This window comes from Leguminivora glycinivorella, chromosome 4, assembly GCF_023078275.1.
Source record: "Leguminivora glycinivorella isolate SPB_JAAS2020 chromosome 4, LegGlyc_1.1, whole genome shotgun sequence".
In the NCBI taxonomy this organism is placed as follows: domain Eukaryota; kingdom Metazoa; phylum Arthropoda; class Insecta; order Lepidoptera; family Tortricidae; genus Leguminivora; species Leguminivora glycinivorella.
The window spans coordinates 23,175,318-23,195,381 of NC_062974.1; the positions used below are offsets into that span (position 1 = coordinate 23,175,318).

At 37.3% G+C, this 20,064-nt stretch overlaps 2 protein-coding genes across 10 annotated transcripts in view; both read left to right on the forward strand.

Moving 5' to 3' along the window:
* Positions 1–5,962, forward strand: part of LOC125225362 (ras-related protein Rab-32) — a 30,565-nt gene extending 24,603 nt beyond the window's left edge. For all 7 annotated transcript variants that reach the window (XM_048129035.1, XM_048129036.1, XM_048129038.1 and 4 more), the window contains exons 3-5: positions 1,319–1,500; positions 2,471–2,614; positions 4,623–5,962. In XM_048129035.1, coding sequence (XP_047984992.1) covers positions 1,319–1,500; positions 2,471–2,614; positions 4,623–4,745 — 449 coding nt within the window. In that variant the 3' untranslated portion in view covers positions 4,746–5,962. The remainder of the gene's footprint in view (positions 1–1,318; positions 1,501–2,470; positions 2,615–4,622) is intronic.
* A 2,292-nt stretch (positions 5,963–8,254) lies between these two features.
* Positions 8,255–20,064, forward strand: part of LOC125225417 (protein brown-like) — a 33,256-nt gene continuing 21,446 nt past the window's right edge. For 2 of the 3 annotated variants that reach the window (XM_048129127.1, XM_048129129.1), the window contains exons 1-4: positions 13,281–13,438; positions 15,232–15,361; positions 15,983–16,031; positions 17,223–17,400. In XM_048129127.1, the coding sequence (XP_047985084.1) occupies positions 13,424–13,438; positions 15,232–15,361; positions 15,983–16,031; positions 17,223–17,400 (372 nt within the window). In that variant the 5' untranslated portion in view covers positions 13,281–13,423. Of the gene's footprint in view, positions 8,276–13,280; positions 13,439–15,231; positions 15,362–15,982; positions 16,032–17,222; positions 17,401–20,064 lie in introns of those variants that run through there. The other variant, XM_048129128.1, reaches the window with a different exon arrangement.

A 20,064-nucleotide genomic window follows, 5' to 3' on the forward strand; every position in this document is an offset into this window, starting at 1 on the left:
GTCTCGTCTTCGAAGAGCATACCAGAACAAGTGTGTGCAAAGAACGTTGTAGGACTGAACTGCGTGTTAAAATTAAAAGTCTTGAATTGGTACAAAGTCGACAATACTGTCTAGCAACGGCTTGGGTTGCAACGGTGCGATATTGCAGTTATCAGCAGTTCACCTGTGAAGTCTGACTGACCCACTCTTGGCCTTAGTAAATATGTCAAAAAATCTTCCTCAAATGTTATTCTTTATGTCTGTTTGAGGCACTGGTCCCATCGCAAGTTAGTAAGCTATGAGCTATCGGCTATAAAAACGAACAAAAGATAAGCATTCCCGTGCAAATAAAAGAGACACGGCGACATTGATAGCTCACCGCTGGGCGAGTAACTATAAACATCGCCGTCTCTCTGTTATTTACACGGGAGTGCTTATCCTTTGTTCGTTTTTATAGCCAATAGCTCATAGTTTCTAGCTCTTGTGGGACCAGTGCCTGAGTGAGATTCGCGTTGATCTCTCAAATCATCTCAAATCTCGACGACGATAATGCTGCCTTATTCAAACTTTTTACTGTAGCATGACAATGAATAAAAACTATATTTAATGTCAAAGTGATAGTGACAGTCCTAGCTCCTAGTAAAGTCAGTGTAGAAGATCAAGATTTAAGGATTCAAAATGATGGAAGATGAACTAGGCAATGTTACTATCGTCGCCTTCGGTGTTATAGTTGCTCTCTTCTTTCTGTTGAGCTTGTCCATCATTATAATGATTCCATAATCTTCAAGTAAGCAATGGGTTGATGTTCTTAGTCTGAGCAGTCTATCAGAGCTTGTCCCTGACAATTGAAAATACCTCTCTCTCTTGATTATTTGTCGTCGCTCTAAATTTTAGACTAAAGGATATATTGTTGTCAGACTTGTCAGACCCAATATTTTACTTATAATCTATTCTGTCCTCGTGGATGATATTTGTGATAAAAACCTTTCCTATCCTGATTTATATCCTGCCTGCGTAGCCGAATGCACAAACGCCCACGAAACGCCCACGATATTATCTCTTTCGTAGCTATCTAACTGTCTATCTCCATCGCTCTTGCGTATTGGCGCGACAGAGCCAGACTATATTTCTGCCTCGTTTCGGTGGCGTTTCGCGTCGCAGAAATGCCATTCGGCTACGGGGCCAGTAGTTTCCGTACAGTACAGATAGACAAATACCTACTCTAAACAGATAGAGCTTACTTACTTACTAGAAAAGAAAGAAAAACAGGGCGCTTAAAAGGAAATGAATATACATACAGAGTGTACCATTTTAAAAACCATTTGTTTATTGTCCTCAGGGCAAGAACGTTTCGGCAACATGACTCGAGTGTACTACAAGGAGGCGGTTGGCGCCTTCATAGTATTCGACGTGTCTCGGGTGGCGACATTCGACGCGGTCGTCAAGTGGAAAAACGATTTGGACACGAAAGTGCAGCTGCCGGACGGATCGCCTATACCTTGCATATTACTGGCGAATAAGGTAAGAAAATAAGTAAACTTACAAGATAAAGAGGTCGCAGGATTCATAGTGTTTCGAGCAGTGATGTTTGATGCAGTCGTCAAATAGATGAACTACCTAGACACGACGGTGCAGACGGGTTAAACCTGACTGGTAAATAAGCATAGCTGGGCACCGGTCGTTAATCGCTAAACCTTGCGTTTATTGCTGGTTAATCGTTAAAATAAGGTGCATCAGGATTTCCTATACATAGGGTCAAAGAAGGAGCAAAGTTAGAGGTTGGGCAATGTGGTTGTAAATAGGGCTCGAATTTGCTGCCCTATCACCAAACCTTTGTATATCTCAAGAATACATGTAAGTATTAGGTAAAAAAGCCCTCCGTCTCACAAATACACAGACTTCTCATACAGCTAGATTAGTTCACGCTACGTCATTTGGTCTAACTGTTCAGAAGTGGTTAATTTATTAAGGACAGTGAATGGATGGCAACAAGGGTGCTCTGATTTTCATTATTGCCCCTTAATAAAGTCTGCTATAATTTACTTGCAGTTTACAGTCCCGTAGGGGCCGTAGAGTTTTATGTTAAGCGCTGACCTTTTGGATGCCGAATTAGTATATGTATACACTTTCACTGTTTTTTTTTTGACGGAGTGTAAATGTACGGTCAACCAATTTGAATCATAGGCCACTCTAGAACCCTATCTTATTGACACCGTGCATTATTGGCCATAGAAGTCACTTTTGACGTTGACTGTGAAAAGGTTCTGCAGTGGCCTATGATTCAAAAAGAACTTACGCACGATATGTGGGACTCGTCTATTCTTTCCTCTCTAGCGACAAAAAAGGTTGTTCACCATGCATACCCAAAAGATCAGTACCTAAATTTTTATCTAGCCTTGTCCAAGTTGTCCATTTGATATCCTTCACATTTTTGTCACTTACAAAATTTTGCAAACTAAGTCCTTTGTCTAATCCGATATATTTTCTTCAGTGCGACCAGCAGAAAGAAGGCATCGTGAACTCTCCGGCGAAAATGGACGAGTACTGTCGCGAGCGTGGGTTCGCGGGATGGTTCGAAACGTCGGCAAAGGAGAACATCAACATCGAGGAGGCGGCGAGGTCGCTAGTCAACAAGGTAAGGATTTAATACAATTTTCTTCTTTTAATAGTTATTTGTTATACAAGGGGGCAAAATTGTATTTTAACGCCGAGTGTGGAATTTAAAAACGAGCAAGTGAAAGGATTCTATAGTTAAACCACGAGCGAAGCGAGTGGTTCGAGAATAGAATCCTGAACTTGCTCGTTTTTTAACACACGAGTAGTAAAATACATTTGCACCCGAGTGTAACACAAAACTTTTCCCCTCACTATAGCGAGGGAACTACAACGCAAAAAATGTGTTTATCACTGCTTCCAGTAGTTCCACAGGTGGTAAATCATCTTTATTACTAGATTCACCTACTTTTATCAATTTTAAAGCAGTTAATTTGACTTTATTCAAGGTCAAATCACTTTACCCACTAGTGGATAAAATGCGTTTTTACCCGCTGGTATTAAAGGACAAAACACGTGTTTCCGAGCTAGTGAGGGGAAAAGTTTCATGCACCTGGACAAGGCCTTAGTTACGTCAGAGACATACAAAATCCAGCGTCTGTCTGATAAAAAACAATCTGTCTTGTCATTTCGTACCTGTCGACGACAAGAGCACGCTCGATGAAAAATGTTGAAAGGTTAGGTTAAACTTTAGAAAACTTTGGTAGCGTTTAGATAACTTTGTAACATTTAGGGCCAGTTGCATCAACCACATTTGACAGACACATCATCGTCACGCAGCAGACGAATGTTTTAACGGTGACAGACGGTTTGATGCAACCGGCCCTTAAACCAATCATTTGACGGTTATCTTTGTAATTAAAGAACCTATGAACTGGCTGGTATGGGAAATGTCAAAAATTGGTGCCGTTTTCTATTAACCTATTAGTTTGCGACTATATAGCTGTAGGTAATATATGCATATTATATGTTCAATTTTCCGTCACTAGGGAAAGCCGTAGATAAACTTCCAGTGATAAGTAGGAACGATTTACTGACCAATCGACACTATTAAAGCAATCGAAAAGAAACATATTCGATACGTCCGTTCTATAAATATTTGTTTTCGTCTCATTTCACTCACAACTCCCACAAAAACTCGTTTTTTCGTGATGTTAGATCGACATTTGGTTTCACCAGAATACGGTTGATTTTGTACGGACAAGTTCTGAAACATCTATACAAACTAATATACCAAAAACATATATACACGTCTCTAAGACAACTATTATGAACGATAATAAGGTCGCGTATACGTCTATTTGGAGTGTTGGTATGTAAAGATATTTGTGAAGTCGACATCGACAACACTAGCCATGATTTCGGGAAGGGTCACTGCGCTCCGTTATCTTGGAAGTCATTCATTTGATGTAATTTATGGAAAGGTCTTCTTGTTTAGAATTTAGAAGGTATTCAATTCTCGGGATACGTTGCTTGTTTTTTAATTATATACGGTATATTTAATCATGTTTAGATTAATCATATGTTTCCTTTATAATTTGACATTGCTTTTATCGTAGTAGGTAGGTACTTAATTTGGCCAAGTAGGTTTGGTCCGTTTCCATAGTTTTATTTCATAGGTAGACTATAATTAAATGATGATTTTTTTTAAAAACGTGTTCCATGTCCAAAAACAAATTTAACCGTGATCCGATTGCAAGAAGAAGATCCAATTAGAAGTTCAACAATCTCAACAAGACATGATGACTCGCATTATTCCGATTCCGATAGCATATTGATCAAGGTACTTAAATCAAGTTCGTATCACATCCAAAAAATGTATAATTAAACATTTTTTGTTTAGAATAGGCTACAGATGTAGTGCGAAAAGGGTTTCCTTCGGAAACGTTCGTATTTGTCATGCTAGTTCAGTCAATGTCAGTACATCTTGTATTGAGACTGACTGAAATAGCATGACACGTTCGTACGTTTCCGTAACAATACGAAGACAACTCTTTTCGCACTACATCTGTACTTTGTTTATTTCACTCATTGTTGCAATATCATATTGCAAATACATACCTAACGCTATCGCTATCGTTTCATTCCAGATCCTTCTGAACGACAAACTCCTCCAAAGCAGCGACGGGAAGGATGGCGACAAGTTCGCGCTCGACCACAAGATCGCTAACGGCGAGAACAGCCGAGACGGCGGCAAGTCCTGCGCGTGCTGACCCCGCGGCCATCTTGTTACGCCCGCCATTTTGTTTACGTCGGCCATTTTGTAACGCCGGCCATTTTGTTTACGTCGGCCATTTTATGCAGTCGTTCTTAAATGTCTTGGATTCTTGGTTGTGGCCGAATTACAAATTGTAAAATCTGATGGCTACGACTGATGCTAATACTAACGGTCTTTTGAATATGCAATTATGCAGTCTTCTTGAATATGATATGATCGTTTATTTTAAACTTGTACCTATTGTTTGGTTTACTTTACCTTTCAAAACTCAATGACAAACTCCTCCAAAGCAGCGACGGTAAGGTCCGCCACTTTTTTTACTCCGGCCATTTTGATTATGTAGCGAACTACAGTTTTTGATATGTTGGGGCCAAATTATGAATTAAATAGGTGTCGATGCCAATAGGAAGAGCTTTTTGAATATGCAGTCATATTGGGTATACCTACGAACGTTCATTATATATATAGTTGGGCATTCTTTGCCTTTCAAAACCCAAATATGATGTTTTTAATTTAAAATTAAAATTTGAGGCTGAATAGCGAGCCCGAGGGATTTAAAAGGCAGATTATGTTACTCGTATCTGATGCTTAGTGAGAGTAGTGGGACATCTCGAATAATACAGCATTCAAATTAACATTATTTTTCTGAGGTAGATTTGTCTACACGACTGGGAGACAGATTCGGCTTTCTATTTCAAGTAGGACACCCATTTCAAATACCTACATAGGTATATATAATCATAATATAATACCAAAATGATGTAATACCAAATTAGACGAATCATCACTGATTCGTGGAAATCGTGAACCAATGTTACTTTTTGATCAAACTCTCTATTTATATATTTTTTTCGTATTTACTTTGACTTCAATTGGACAGAATAAAACTTGTCTATTTAAAATGTTACAACAGAGAATTTATTTAATTTTTATTTTTAATTTAATTACTACTTAATGTCTATCGATTTTGCAATCTAACTGTATATTTTATATCCTGTGTTATTTTCACAAGATTATGTTTTTGAATTTATTTCAAAGATTCGCCTATAGTGCCTTACGGCTAAAGTCAGGTCTACATTATGTTTTGTGTAACTATAACTGTAACATATGATTGAATATTAGAATAAGTATTACCTAATGTATCGAATGTTAAACTTGAGAGTGAGAGAGATGTTATTTGCGAAATTAATAAAATATTTAGTCGAAAATAAATCTATTATTTTATAACGATCCTTGTTCCTAACATTTAAGATAAAAACAAAACCAAGCGAATGCTGTTAAGAGGTTTCGGAGGTAAAAAAATCCAAAATCAAAAGCACCATCTTTTGGGATTTCTCATTTGAATCAAAGACTTAAAGCCTGACCACAAATATATGAATATTGTCGAGGGCGCTGTTATTATGATGTATGCGGTGACAGTTCAGTATAGTATGAAGAAAATAGTTAAAATAAAAAAAAAAAAAGTTCTAATGAAATTCCGCAACATGGCGCGTAGTCATTATATTTCTGGTCAGGCTGTATAACTCCGTAATCCTCTTTGGTAATACACGGTGTAACATGATGGGACCGAAAGATTTTAACGGCGCATTTCTGAGGGCTGGCTTTTACCCAGCAGCTGGGATCTATAAGTACAGTCAGCCGAAAAAGAAAGAAAAAATAAATAAACAACCAGACTATAGAAGAAATGAAGCTTAAATAATAAGTAATAATTTCTGAGGGCAAAAGCTATATAAAATGTTATATAACGTTAAGCAAATTAGGCAAACAAAAATTTTTTTTGCGTACTTTTTTTGGGTGTGTTTTCACATAAAAAGTAAATGTTATTCGTAAACCTGGCACTTAAAATATTTTTTTTAACGAAATATTTTTTTGCAGTGAGTTACTAGTTTGTTTTTTGGCCATCATCGCCATCTAAATTTTATAGCGTTTTGTTCTGAGAAATAATAAATAATTGTTTTTTTTTTAATGCTTATTATTATAGCTCTGAAAGTTGGCGAAATCCAGAAAAGTTTATATGACATTTTAGTCTTCTAATATTAAAAGGTGTAACGCTGTTAAAATTACTCGGTTTCCTCATAATGTTACACCGTGTATAGGTACGGTTGAGTACCTAGTAGGTACTCAACCTAGGTACTACCTACCCGTCGCCCTGATAATATTTACAATAAAGGTAACTAGGATGAAAAATATTGAAAAATCTCTAAAATTGACGCGTGTTGTATATTGTAAGTAAGCAAAAACTAAGTAACAAAAATAAATAAATTATGAATTATTATTCTCAAAAATATTTCAATTACAGTTAAATAGCGTTACAGCGTTACCTATTCATAAACGCTTTATAAACCTGAAATAGATAAAAATATCAAAAACATCATTACATCATGGTTCTAAACCATGGTTCTAAAATAAGTCAAACACGTACCTATAACGTGATTAATGGACGCCCCCATGGATCTATAGCTTTAGTCAAAAGATGGACACGACACGACTGAAAAGAAGAAACTGATGGACTGGTGCTGTGTTATAATTTATTAGCTTTTGCCCGCGGCTTCGCTCGCGTTAGAAAGAGACAAAATGTTGTGTGTGTGTGTGTGTGTGTGTGTGTGTATGTGCGTGTGTGTGTGTGTGTGTGTGTGTGTGTGTGTGTGTGTGTGTGTGTGTGTGTGTGTGTGTGTGTGTGTGTGTGTGTGTGAGTGTGTGCGTGCGTGGGTGCGTGCGTGCGTGCGTGCGTGCGTGCGTGCGTGCGTGCGTCCGTCCGTCCGTCTGTGTCTGTGTCTGTGTCTGTGAATAGAGTTCCTATGACCACCTTTCTGCTCCATCAGGTCGGCTCCATGGTACCATAATATTACATTGTCACGTGATTTACATATCATGTGTGCAAAATTTCAGATCAATCAGAAACCGGGAAGTGGGTCAAGTTTAGCTTCTACGTTTTGACCCAAACTAACATACTAACAAGCCAAGTTAAAAATAAAAACTTGTAAAAATAGTTATTTTATACAAGGGGACAAAGTTGTATTTTAACGCCGAGTGTGGAATTGAAACACACGAGAAGTAAAATACATTTGCACCCGAGTGTAACACAAAACATTTCCCCTCACTATAGCCAGGAAACTACAACGCAAAAAAATGCGTTTATCACTGCTTCCAGTAGTTCCACAGGTGGTAAATCATCTTAATTACTGGATTCACCTACTTTTACCAATTTTAAAGCAGTTAATTTGACTTTATTCAAGGTCAAATTACTTTCCCCACTAGTGGATAAAATGCGTTTTTACCCGCTGGTATTAAAGGACAAAACACGTGTTTCCGAGCTAGTGAGGGGAAAATAAATTATTGTTTTTTTGTGCCAAATACAGACAGAGGACAATCATTTATTGTGTCAAATTCGATATGAATCTATTAGTAACCTATTTTATAGGTACCTACCTGGATGCAGCGAGCTGCAAAATTGAATATTATTGAAAGCCCTAATGACATACCAGAGAATGATGCAATTGAATCGATTAGAAGTCGCCACATTAGGTAAGTAGCTACTTAATATTTAGGAATTTTAAAACTAGTTAACTACCTGTGGCCCGTTTCTCGAAAGGTACAAGCCTTGTATTACAAGTGTGTTTCTGACAACCCATACGATTTGACAGTTCGCGCACTTGTAATACAAGGCTTGTACCTTTCGAGAAACGGGCCCCTGGTGATCAACATTTCTAACAGATGTGCTACATATTAAGATCCAGCTATTTTTAACACCCGACGAAAACGACGGAGTGTTATAAGTTTGACGTATCTGTCTGTCTGTCTGTCTGCTTGTGTGCGTGTCTGTCTGTGGCATCGTAGCTCCCGAACGGATGAACCGATTTAGATTTAGTTTTTTTTTGTTTGAAAGCTGAATTAATGAATTTTGTAGTTAGGTTATAGAAATACCTCTTAAAGTACAGCGGGGCAAATCTCGACTGGGCAATTGTAACTAAGTAATCCATTTTTTCCATTATTACACTATGATGTTGAGTTCTACATGTATCCACTTTCCCTTCCCCTTTCGAGATTTTCACACTTTTTAAAATTTTAGGTAGTATTAAAATTTTAAAAATTGTGAAAATCTCGAAAACCAGGCGACTTTTACTAAACCTTAAAGTCGATTTTCTGGACCAGTATAAGGTGCCCTCTTGGTGGATAAAAGGTTGTCCATTAATTACCGGGCACCCTGTATAACCTGTGGACACTCTATTTAATAATGCAAACATTGTAAAACATGAAAAAAATAGATCAGTTACATTTGCCCCCCGCGCTGTACCTTACTTGATTTGTGTGTGTCCTCATAGCGCGTGTATGTACCCAAAACAAGGATGACTGACAAGATAGTCCACGTCTCCTGTCACCACTCACCATGTAACCTAAAACTTATTACCTCACGACAAGGTTCAAATTAAGTATACGTTGATGGCAGGTAGTGGGCAAATGAACCGAAAGCCTTTATAAATAGTCGCGCTTATCATGTTTGACTGATAACTAGCTTTTTCCCTTGGATTTATCTGCTTTTTATGGTATTTTAAGATTCGTATGTTAATTTGGTTTATTTTAGAATCCCTATTTGCCTAACTTTTTAGACTTCTTTTTTTTTGTATTTGTACTTTTCTATATTAGCGTGTAGTTTTTAGTTGAATATCGACATTTAGAGACCTTATACATCTCTAATCATTGTAGTAGCGTAATACTTTAGTTAGAAGTTAGAATTAGTATTATCAATTGTAATTTCAGTTCAACTTGTATATTGACGTGTAAAAGAGCCCCTGTGGCCTATTTACTGAATAAATGATTTGTAATTTGTATTTTAGAACAATAATTTTTAAGAAAATAAAACCGTCGCCTTTCGGGTTCTGGTGAAAGCTACTTGCGAATGTTGGATTATGTAGAAATGTGTAAGTATTTTTTAAAACTGCTTTTAATGCTTTGATTATTAGATGGCAACACAAATGAATATACGTATAACGTTAAGGTTTGAGGAGTTTCCTCAATTCCTCATGAATCCGATTATATTATAAGAAATCGAAGCTTGACAAACTTTGACTTCAAAACTTATGCTTAACAAACATAACTAAATAAATGTCACTGTTCTGAACTTAAATGCATGCTTTTCTTACAAAAATACCAAAGTCACTATGAGTGTGCCGTTCAGGTTTGAGGAGTTTGGTTCTGGCCATCATCAGCAGTTCCACTGCACCAAATGTCACTGTTCTGGACGAAAGTGCATGCTGTTCTTATAAAAATACCAAAGTCAGTATAAGCGTGCCGTTCAGATTTGAGGAGTTCGGTTCTGACCAGCATCAGAAATTCCACTGCACCAAATGTCACTGTTCTGGACGAAAGTGCATGCTGTTCTTATAAAAATGACAAAGTCACTATAAGCGTGCCGTTCAGATTTGAGGAGTTCGGTTCTGACCATCATCAGAAATTCCACTGCACCAAATGTCACTGTTCTGGACGAAAGTGCATGCTGTTCGTATAAAAATACCAAAGTCACTATAAGCGTGCCGTTCAGATTTGAAGAGTTCCGTTCTGGCCATCATCAGCAGTTCCACTGCACCAAATGTCACTGTTCCGTACCTAAATGCATGCTGTTCCTTTAAAAACACAAAAATCACCATATGTATGCCTTACAGATTTGAGGAGTTCCCTCGATTTCTCCAGGATCCCATCATCAGAACTGGGTTCTGAGAAAAATGGGACCAATCTGTATGCATATACATTCAATCAAAAAAAAAATTTCAAAATCGGTCAAGTAACGACGGAGATATCGAGGAACAAACATAAAAAAAAAAAAATAAGAAAAAAAAACCGCCTTCCTTTGGGTTTCTGATGATAAATAATTTCAAATGTTGGATTATGTTATCAATTCGTCTGTATATTTTTTAATGTTTGTTATTCGATATCTCCGTCATTTCTGAACCAATTTTGAAATCTGGATGATTCTGAAGTACTTACAGATGAGAATGATTATCAGAACGGAACTCTAACCAGGGGCGGTTCACTCTTCATCAGCAGTTCCACTGCACCAAATGTCACTGTTCTGGACGTAAGTGCATGCTGTTCTTATAAAAATACCAAAGTCACTATAAGTGTACCGTTCAGATTTGAGGAGTTCCGTTCTGACCATCATCAGCATTTCCACTGCACCAAATATCACTGTTCTGGACGTAAGTGCATGCTGTTCTTATAAAAATACCAGTCACTATAAGTGTGCCGTTCAGATTTGAGGAGTTCCATTCTGACCATCATCAGGAGTTCCACTGCACCAAATGTCACTGTTCCGTACGTAAATGCATCAAATGCAAATGATTTGAGGAGTTCCCTCGATTTCTCCAGGATCCCATCATCAGAACTGGGTTCTGAGAAAAATGGGACCAATCTGTATACATATACATTCAATCAAAAAAAAAATTTTCAAAATCAGTCTAGTAACGACAGAGATATCGAGGAACAAACATTTAAAAAAAAAAAAAAAAAAACATACAGACGACTTGATAACCCCTTCCTTTGAGATTTGGAAGGCGGTTAAAAAACATACGACGACTTGATAACCGTCCTTCTTGAGATATGAGGCGACGGTTAAAAATATGTGGAATGTTGTTGAAATTGAGAATATGTCGTTTACGTGTTGGCACTAGGCACTCAATAAAATTTGTTACTAATTCCTTCTAGCCCTATTTTCAACTTTCAGCATAAGCACATACCTACTAAGGATAAGTGAATAACTTAGTACCTACCTACCTAAAAAGTCAAACTAATAATTGTTTAGTTTAAGTTATATACAGAGTGGGGCCTGTAACAAAAGCAAAAAATTAAACTGTAAGCTATTCTCCTTATACTGATCAACATTTGTTCAGCGACTTTTAAAAATAACTTGTATTTTGATTTTTATTACCATTGAAAGTTTTTTCTAAGAGGTAATGTATTGCGAATTCTGTTAAGTCTAAAGTGTGACAGACAACGTCAATGACAACAATAATGGCGTACATTGAAGCTAATATTTATTTTGTATGAAAAATAAAAAAATTAAAGACTTCATAATTTTTAAAAGTCACTGAACAAATGTTGGTCAGTTTAAGGAGTATAGCCTACAGTTTAATTTTTTGCTTTTGTTACAAGCCCCACCCTGTATAAGTCATTGTTCTGTTTTTTTTTTGCTCATGTACCTAACAACTAAATAGGTACTTTGTTTTGTTTACAATAAACAATTATCAACTAATAATGCGAGAGTTCACAAACTCATCATCAAAAAATGTTTGCCCCAACATGCTTTGATCTTAGGTCAGGGTTTTCTAAGCTTGTACCAAGAGTTCGTCTCTTATACCCTTACCGCCAGGCATGGATTGTCTTGCACCCATTCTGGTAATTATGTATTTAAGGGCTCACATCTAGCGTCTTGCGAGCGTAGCGTCGTCGGGCCAACTGTATGAAAAAGGACTCGAACACGAATATACAAATAAAGTAAAGTAAATTTATTAATTGAATAAAAACACAAGGTTTTACACGCAGGCATTATCCGGTAGACTGCAAACTAGGCTAGGCCTGTATCTTGCAGCCCACCGTGTGTTACATTTACAGTTGTTAATTAATTAAAAGTAATTAAGATAATGACTAATTAACATTTTTATATAATTTTAGATTTAAACATGTACCTAAGTTAAAATAAGTAAATTATAGAGTACTATATTTTATTGTTTAAAAGTGTACAGTATTGAGTGACAATGCGTTCTGGGTTTGCAAGTGTTTGTGTATGTGTATGTGTGTTGTTTTATGTGCGAGTAAATTAAAGTTTAGCCAGCCTAAGATCTAAGTATAGCATAAGACCGGTTTAAAATGTCTTCTGTGTCACTGTAAGATAGGGTAGCAAACCACCTTTTTACTTTAGATTTGACAATCCTCAAGGTACATGCTTTTATATTGCAAACTTTGTTAACTGCTTTGTATACAAATGGGTGAATGTGAGCGAATGTCATGTGGACAGTAGGTACTGGTACTCTGTATCTGCGTCTATTCATGATGAGGTCATTAAATTCTGGTTTACTGATATGTTTGTGAATTCGGATAACTGCATTAAGAATAAATAATTGCCTAACTCTGAGGAACCCAGTTTCACGAAACAACAAATCTGTGGGGTATCTAAAAGGCTTCTTTAGCATTACCTTGATGACAGCTCGTTGAGCACGCTCAAGCTCAATAAACGCGGTTTTACCCGCGGTTTTACAATGTTCTTCTTTACTTATTAGGTACCTACTTCATTTCAAAGCTTCTATATCAGGAACACGTTTCAAATGGATGAAACCAGTGAAACAACATCCAAGGATAGTCAACATATTACACTTTTTATTATCCTTGTTCTAGTTTTGCTATCTAACAAAATTAACGAAATCACGAGCACATCTAAACTAAAACAAAGCAAAAGCAAACATGTTTTAAGTAAATACAAATGTCCTATCCTATCTCACACAGACAGCATTTCAAACAATTCAGACACACGGACAAACTTTATCGTGTTTCGTATTACAACATCTTTCTTGATGACTCCTCAGTGAATGTGGTTTTGTAATTAGACTTGAATAAGTGATTTGTTAATTTTCGGACACAAATAGATTGATTGAAATGTGAAGTGATTGTGTGGTGTAGTGCAATATGGATTTATTAAAGGTTTGTTTTTATTTATTTAGTTATTTTATTTTAGAGCGAGATTTATCTTATCGAGTATGTTTTAAACGAAATCTATACTAATATTATGCGACGAATTGACGTGACTTTTTAGGTGGAGATAGTTGAAGGGATGGAGAGTGACATTGGTTATTTTTTGTCTCTTTGTAACGCGAGCGAAGCCGCGGGTAAAAGCTAGTACTTTATAACAGAGTGTTTTAAAAGGACATACTTTCCAATTGACTTCATGTGCTTAGTCTAGACACATCTAAACTAGTTTCTAGCTATTATTTTGCTGTTTTACGTACTTATTGATAAAATTAGTATATCTAGAATGGATTCCAATGTATGAAATTTTTAAAAAGCAATACAATACAGGGTGTTTTGGGAATTGTATAAACATAATTTTCTCAAACATGCAATGAAATATTGTCTTTACGTTCCTTAAAATGCGCTGGGAAGTATCGCTTTTTGGGCGCAACAACTCGAGAGGACGGTAAAGGGATTTCATATTATTTTTTAGGCCTAGGCCTGCAAAGTAACTTTTTTTTTATAAAATATTGTCCTTTAGAGCATTTTTTTTTATTTCATTGTATGTTTGAGAAAAGCACTATACATGCTTCGGCGTGAAAACGGATTCCCGGCCTCGTATCCCTATCCCACATATATACCCACTTGGCCGGAAATCCTCATTTTCCCGGCCTCTGATGTAATGTACTATTACAGTACAATTATGTCATTCGAGTCTTTACTGTAGATCTAAAGCAAAATGCGAGGCACCTTTAATAGAGTGTGATACAATTTTCTTAGAATCTCTTACATGAGAAAATGCAGATATATTATACAGGTACTTTTTCCACACAAGATACGTTTTTAGGGTTCCGTACCAAAAAGGTACAACAGGAACCCTTATGGTGCGACTCTGTCCGTCTGTCTGTCCGTCTGTCACATTCCTAAATATCTCGAGAACTACTAATGCTATCAACTTGAAATTTGGAATAGTTGTGAACATTGTAAACCTCTACAAATAGAAAATATAATTTTTTTAAATATATTAATTTTAATTGTAGAAAATGGCCAAAATGAAAGGGGGGCAAACTGTAAATTTCAAGTTACTAGGTCAAGTGTGGTATCGTTGGAAAGAGCTCAAATTGAACGTAAATAAGATATTTTTTATAATTTTTTTGTTGTGGAAAAAAAAGAATTTTGAAGGTAAATGTAAAAAAAAATACCGTTCCCCCCCCTTATCTCCGAAGTTTACCAACGAAAAATTATGAAAATTTTAGTAAACATTGGTTTTATGTTATATATTACAGGAAAAATATAATCGTGTTTGTATTTTGAATACTTTTTTTTTAATTCACAAAAAACTTTTCATATTTTTACTTTCAATTTGCCCACCCTTGCAGATGTATATCGTACTTCAAATTAATACGAAATGTTACGTAAACCATCTTCTGTCCAATAAAGTAAAAATTGTTTAAATCGGTTAACATTATAAAGAATTATCCCTGAAAAACCAGGTCGCGCAAATTAGTTAGCAAATTGACCGGGAGATGGCGCTATACACTATAATACTCATTAGTGCCTATACTTTTGTCTTCTAGTCAAGTCATTAGAGTTATATGAAAATATGAGATTATTTTTACTAAGTACTTTGAAAGAAAGTTTGTACGGAACCCTCGGTGGGCGAGTCCGACTCGCACTTGGCCGGTTTTTTATTGTGCTTGGCTTTTAAAAGCAATTTCAAATATGTTTTATCCCATTTCCTCGACTCCATTTCTAATGTTTTTCAGAGGAATGGCGTAGATCATTTTCCAGGCAGGGAACTGAGGCTCAGTGTGAATAATCTCAACGTTTGGACTCCAGAGGAAAAGTCATGGCTCCGACGGGTCACCAAACCCAGGACCATGATCCTAAAAGATGGTTAGTACGAGTATAATAATTAACTAGAGACATATTTTAAAATTTGTCTCTTAAAATAATTAAGTACCTACAATACCTACATATTATGACGAGCTATAGAATTCTAAAGTTAATTAAATTCATTTAAAAGTGGAAAACGTCTGCTTTGGGTGAGACTTGAACTTACGGCAACTGGATCGATACTCGCTAACTGAGCCACCAAGACTTCAACCAAGCCAGCGAAATTTTCCACCACTTAGGTCAATGGGACCCGTTCGTTACGTCGCGGGAGTGGGCAGAGCGCTGGAGTACCGATCCAGATGACGTGAGTTCAAGTCTTACCCAAGCCAGACGTTTTCCATTTTTAAACCCCGACGCAAAAACGAAGGGGTGTTATAAGTTTGACGTGTCTGTTTGTCTGTCTGTCTGTCTGTTTTTCTGTCTGTGGCATCGTAGCTCCTGAACGGATAAACCGATTTAGATTTACTTTTATTTTGTTTAAAAGCTGAGTTAGTCGGGAGTGTTATTAGCCATGTTTCTAAGTCGGGTTTTTTTTTTTTTTAATTTTTATTCTAAGATTGATCAGAAGTTAAAAATTTAATTAAATTCACGTTAATTAAAACATTCACATTTTTATTGCAGTTACAGTGTGTATAGACCAAGGAGAATTCATCGCCATACTTGGACCGAGGTAATTTTTTTAACCTTTGCTACGGCACGGCACAACTGACATTTTATCCCGCCAGGTGGCGCCTGTGCAAGTGCCTAGGCATGTCACTGTCATTCATATGTGAGAGAGAAAAAAATATCATCTTCTCGCTCTCACGTATGCAATTCTTTATCTGTGCAATGGACTAATGAGGTGGCGCCATCTGTCATAACCTTTGAGTGTGCCTCCTCATTAGTTAACAACGCAATCAACAACCGGCATCGGGTCGAATAGATCCAAGCGAAGGTGTTTTAATACAAGTAATTAAAGTTTTAAAAATATTACATGGGATGGAAAATCCACTTGGACCAAAGGCATATGTACCTAACTTCGTAAACTGGATCCTCTTTGTTGGTACCTACCTTTTTTTTTTCTTTTTTTTTGTTGACCCAGGGGGAATCCGTTATGGATCCCACTGACCCGGGAGAAGCCAGTGGGTATGTCGGACTCTCACCGACTAAACCCCCTGGGGTGTTCCGCCACTCGCTTTTTGGACGGGGTTTCGGGCACTTGTTTTAGGCCTCCGATACCCCGTCAGCGTTGCCCTTGCGGGCCCGTCGTTTTACAGGCTTCTTGAGAAGTCTCCTCCGCTGAAGGCCCTCTGAACACTAGAGGGCCTTCCAGCCCGAACCTCTTCAGGCAAGTGACGGGACTACCGACCCATCACTCGCAGGTGTTGGTACCTACCTACCGCAACCTATATCAGTTCATAGCATAGAGGAATAAGTAAGGAGAGTTGTAACTCCATACATCAGTAAATACGAGTTATTTCATTATTTGTAGTGACATCTAACGACAATCACGCGTCAATCATGCGTCAAATAGCGTAAATTATCAGTACTGCTACTTGTCAATAGATGTCGCGACGAACGAAGAGTCTAATGCTCACCAATTTTTAGCTAATATTACAATAGTATTAATCAGTATTCTGTTTTCAATTCCTTCTGCTTGTAATATAAGTTGTAAACTGTTCTAATATTACATTTTTGGCAGACGAGACACTGTTGACACCTAGTATCGAGTAGTGGTACTGATAATTTACGCTATTTCACGCGTGATTGACGCCTGATTGTCGCTAGATATCACTACAAATAACCAATCAATACAACTATTCCCTTAACTTATTCCAGTTATTCCTCTATGGTATCAGTATAACCGAAACTTATTTTCCAGTGGAGCTGGCAAGACGACATTCCTCACAGCAGCAGCTGGTAAATGCCGGCTACCGTCCACAGGGTCCGTGGCAGTCAATGGCACGAGTGTCACAGCACTGAACGGTATAGCAGAAATTGTACCGCAGTTTGACGTATTCATGGATGGACTTACCGTTGCTGAACATTTGATTTTCATGGTAAGTAAAGTATGGTTTTATTATAAATGGGATTACTAGCCAAAGGCAAAGACGTGGCCTACGATGGAGTGAGCTCGCCCAGAATATGCCTGTTCACTCTTGATTTAAAGGTTACCAGGTTATATGAGCTCGGAAATATAGTCGTCGGCAACGAACTCCACTCCATGGCAGTGCGCATAAGAAAAGAAGAGGCAAAGCTCTTCGTGAATTCGCGAAATATCTACCAAGTAAAGAATGGAAACCGGCCGTGCGTCTAAGAGTCCGGTGGTAGTATGGGGACAGTAGAATAAGCTCGTGTAGCTCTTAGTTTTTCATCAACAACGTGTTTAGTAAATGGCGTGGCATCCACGGAATCTGTAGAAGTAAATGTCACAACACTGGTATAATGTTCTGTCTGTCTGTCATGTTCCAAACGCGAAAAATTTGAAATTTTCATCCATGATTTACAAATTGAAGTCATCATAAATGACAAACTGTTTGCTTTTTCTATAAATAAAAAATATGACATGATAGCCTATTTAATATAAATTATAAAAAATATAATTTTTATCCACCTTTACTAACGTTAAGTTCCACAAAAAAATTACTTTAAGACGCGCGGCGTCGGTACGCCGCGTGCGTAATTTTAAAATGCCTTTATTTTAGAAACTCTATTAGACCCCGTTTAGCTATTAGGTCATGTTTGATATCGTTTTCGAGTAAATCAATAACGTAGAATTCATTTTTGGTACTAAAATTATAATTTAATGGTAAGTAAAATTAAAAAAAATTCAAAAATTTGAAATTTTCATCCATGATTTACAAATTTAAGTCATCATAAATGACAAACTGTTTGCTTTTTCTATAAATAAAAAATTTTATATGAAAGCCTATTTAATATAGATTATAAAAAATATAACTTTTATCCACCTTCACAAACGTTAAGTTCCACAAAAAAATTACTTTAAGACGCGCGGCGTCGGGACGCCGCGAGCGTAAATTTAAAATACCTCTATTTTAAAAACTCTATTAGACCCGGTTTAGCTATTAGGTCATGTTTGATATAGTTTTCGAGTAAATTAATAACAAAGAATTTATTTTTGGTACTAAAATTATAATTTAATGGTAAATAAATTAAAAAAAAATTCATCTATAATTTGCAAATTCAAGTCAACAAAAATGTCAACCGTTTGCTTTTTCTTTAAATAAAAAATATGATGTAAAAGCCTATGCGTATGTCACCAAACACCCAGACAAGTTTGGTGGAAACTTCCTTCACGAAATGCTTGGTGTCTGATGACCATGGTCCAAATGTTTCAAATGCAATTGCCGCAAATATGTAGTTCTTTTTAAAAATGCATATTTGCGCGTTTAAACTGGGCGTTTTGCAGCAGCAGTCCCTGGTTTCTGGGCCGAGCGTTAGACGTTGGACGGAGCCAAGGTATCCACACAGGTCACGCCCCACGCCAAGGGTCGTCCCAGAAACCAAGGCAAAAGCGAGCAACCATCAGGCCGCTTTCCGTCTGCTGCTGACAAGCCGACAGGTTCGAGGGTTGTCGGTATGTTCGCTGTGCCGAGAGCCTTGCGGATTAAATCGTTAAGTGCAGTGTGTCACAAAATTCGGCCAGCAATAGACTGGCAGTGGAGTCCGTGGTGTCCTAATGCGTCGGCAGCAAGGGTGTGGTTGGCATGTCTTTAGCCCCAGTCTTAGACAAATGGCAGTATATTATGAAGTAAGGCAGCCTCGGAAGGAGGTATGTTCTCCAAGTGTCGATCTTTTTTAGTAAAGAGGTTCTTCCGGCACTCATTCACTGTTGCGTAAGGACCCTTGATCTGAAACAATATGTGCATTGTCATTTTATTTAAACAGATTCTGCAACTATCAAATTACAACATTTTGGTGGATCACCTTCACTATTACACATTTACCTATCATACAAAATAATTACAAACTTTAGTAGAATCTGATTAGCCTATCTATGATATTGCTCCATCTCGTAATAGTTTGAAGCCTTGGGTGGCCATGTTTCTCCCTTGTTGATCGTTTCAAGCTGCGTTTATCGTACCTATCCCATACTATGTCTAATCTAAAAACGTTTTCTTTTGGCTTTGAAGCTTAGCCAGGCCACTCAAGGTGTCAAACTATTACAAGATGGAGCAATATCAGAGGCAAATCAGATTCTACTAAAGTTTGTAATAATTTTCTATGGTACGTAACGTAAGTGGGTAAAACTGAAGGTTACATGATCCACCAAAAAGTTGTAATTTGATAGTTGTAGACTCTAAAATGATAATGCACATATTGTTTCAGACCAAGTCGTTGCGCAACGGTGAATGAGTGGTCGAAGTACCTACCTCTTTAGGTACCAGAAAAGATCGACAATTGGAGAACATACCTCCTTCAGAGGCTGCCTTGGATCAGCATATACTGCGCACAGTGTACCAGGGGCCCATTTCTCGAAGCTACAAGTTACAATTTTCAACTGGTTGTCAATGTCTAATATGACAAGTTGGAAAGAGACTTCCGCTTGTAACTTGTAACTTTCAGTTTTGAGAAATGGGACTCAGGGCGTTCTTGTTTGGAGTCAGGCGTTGGTGCCACACACAGATTTAGATATTCAGTAGATGAAGTAAATAGCACCATTTGTATGGGAACCAAGCGTGCCGACTTTTTAGCTGTCACTG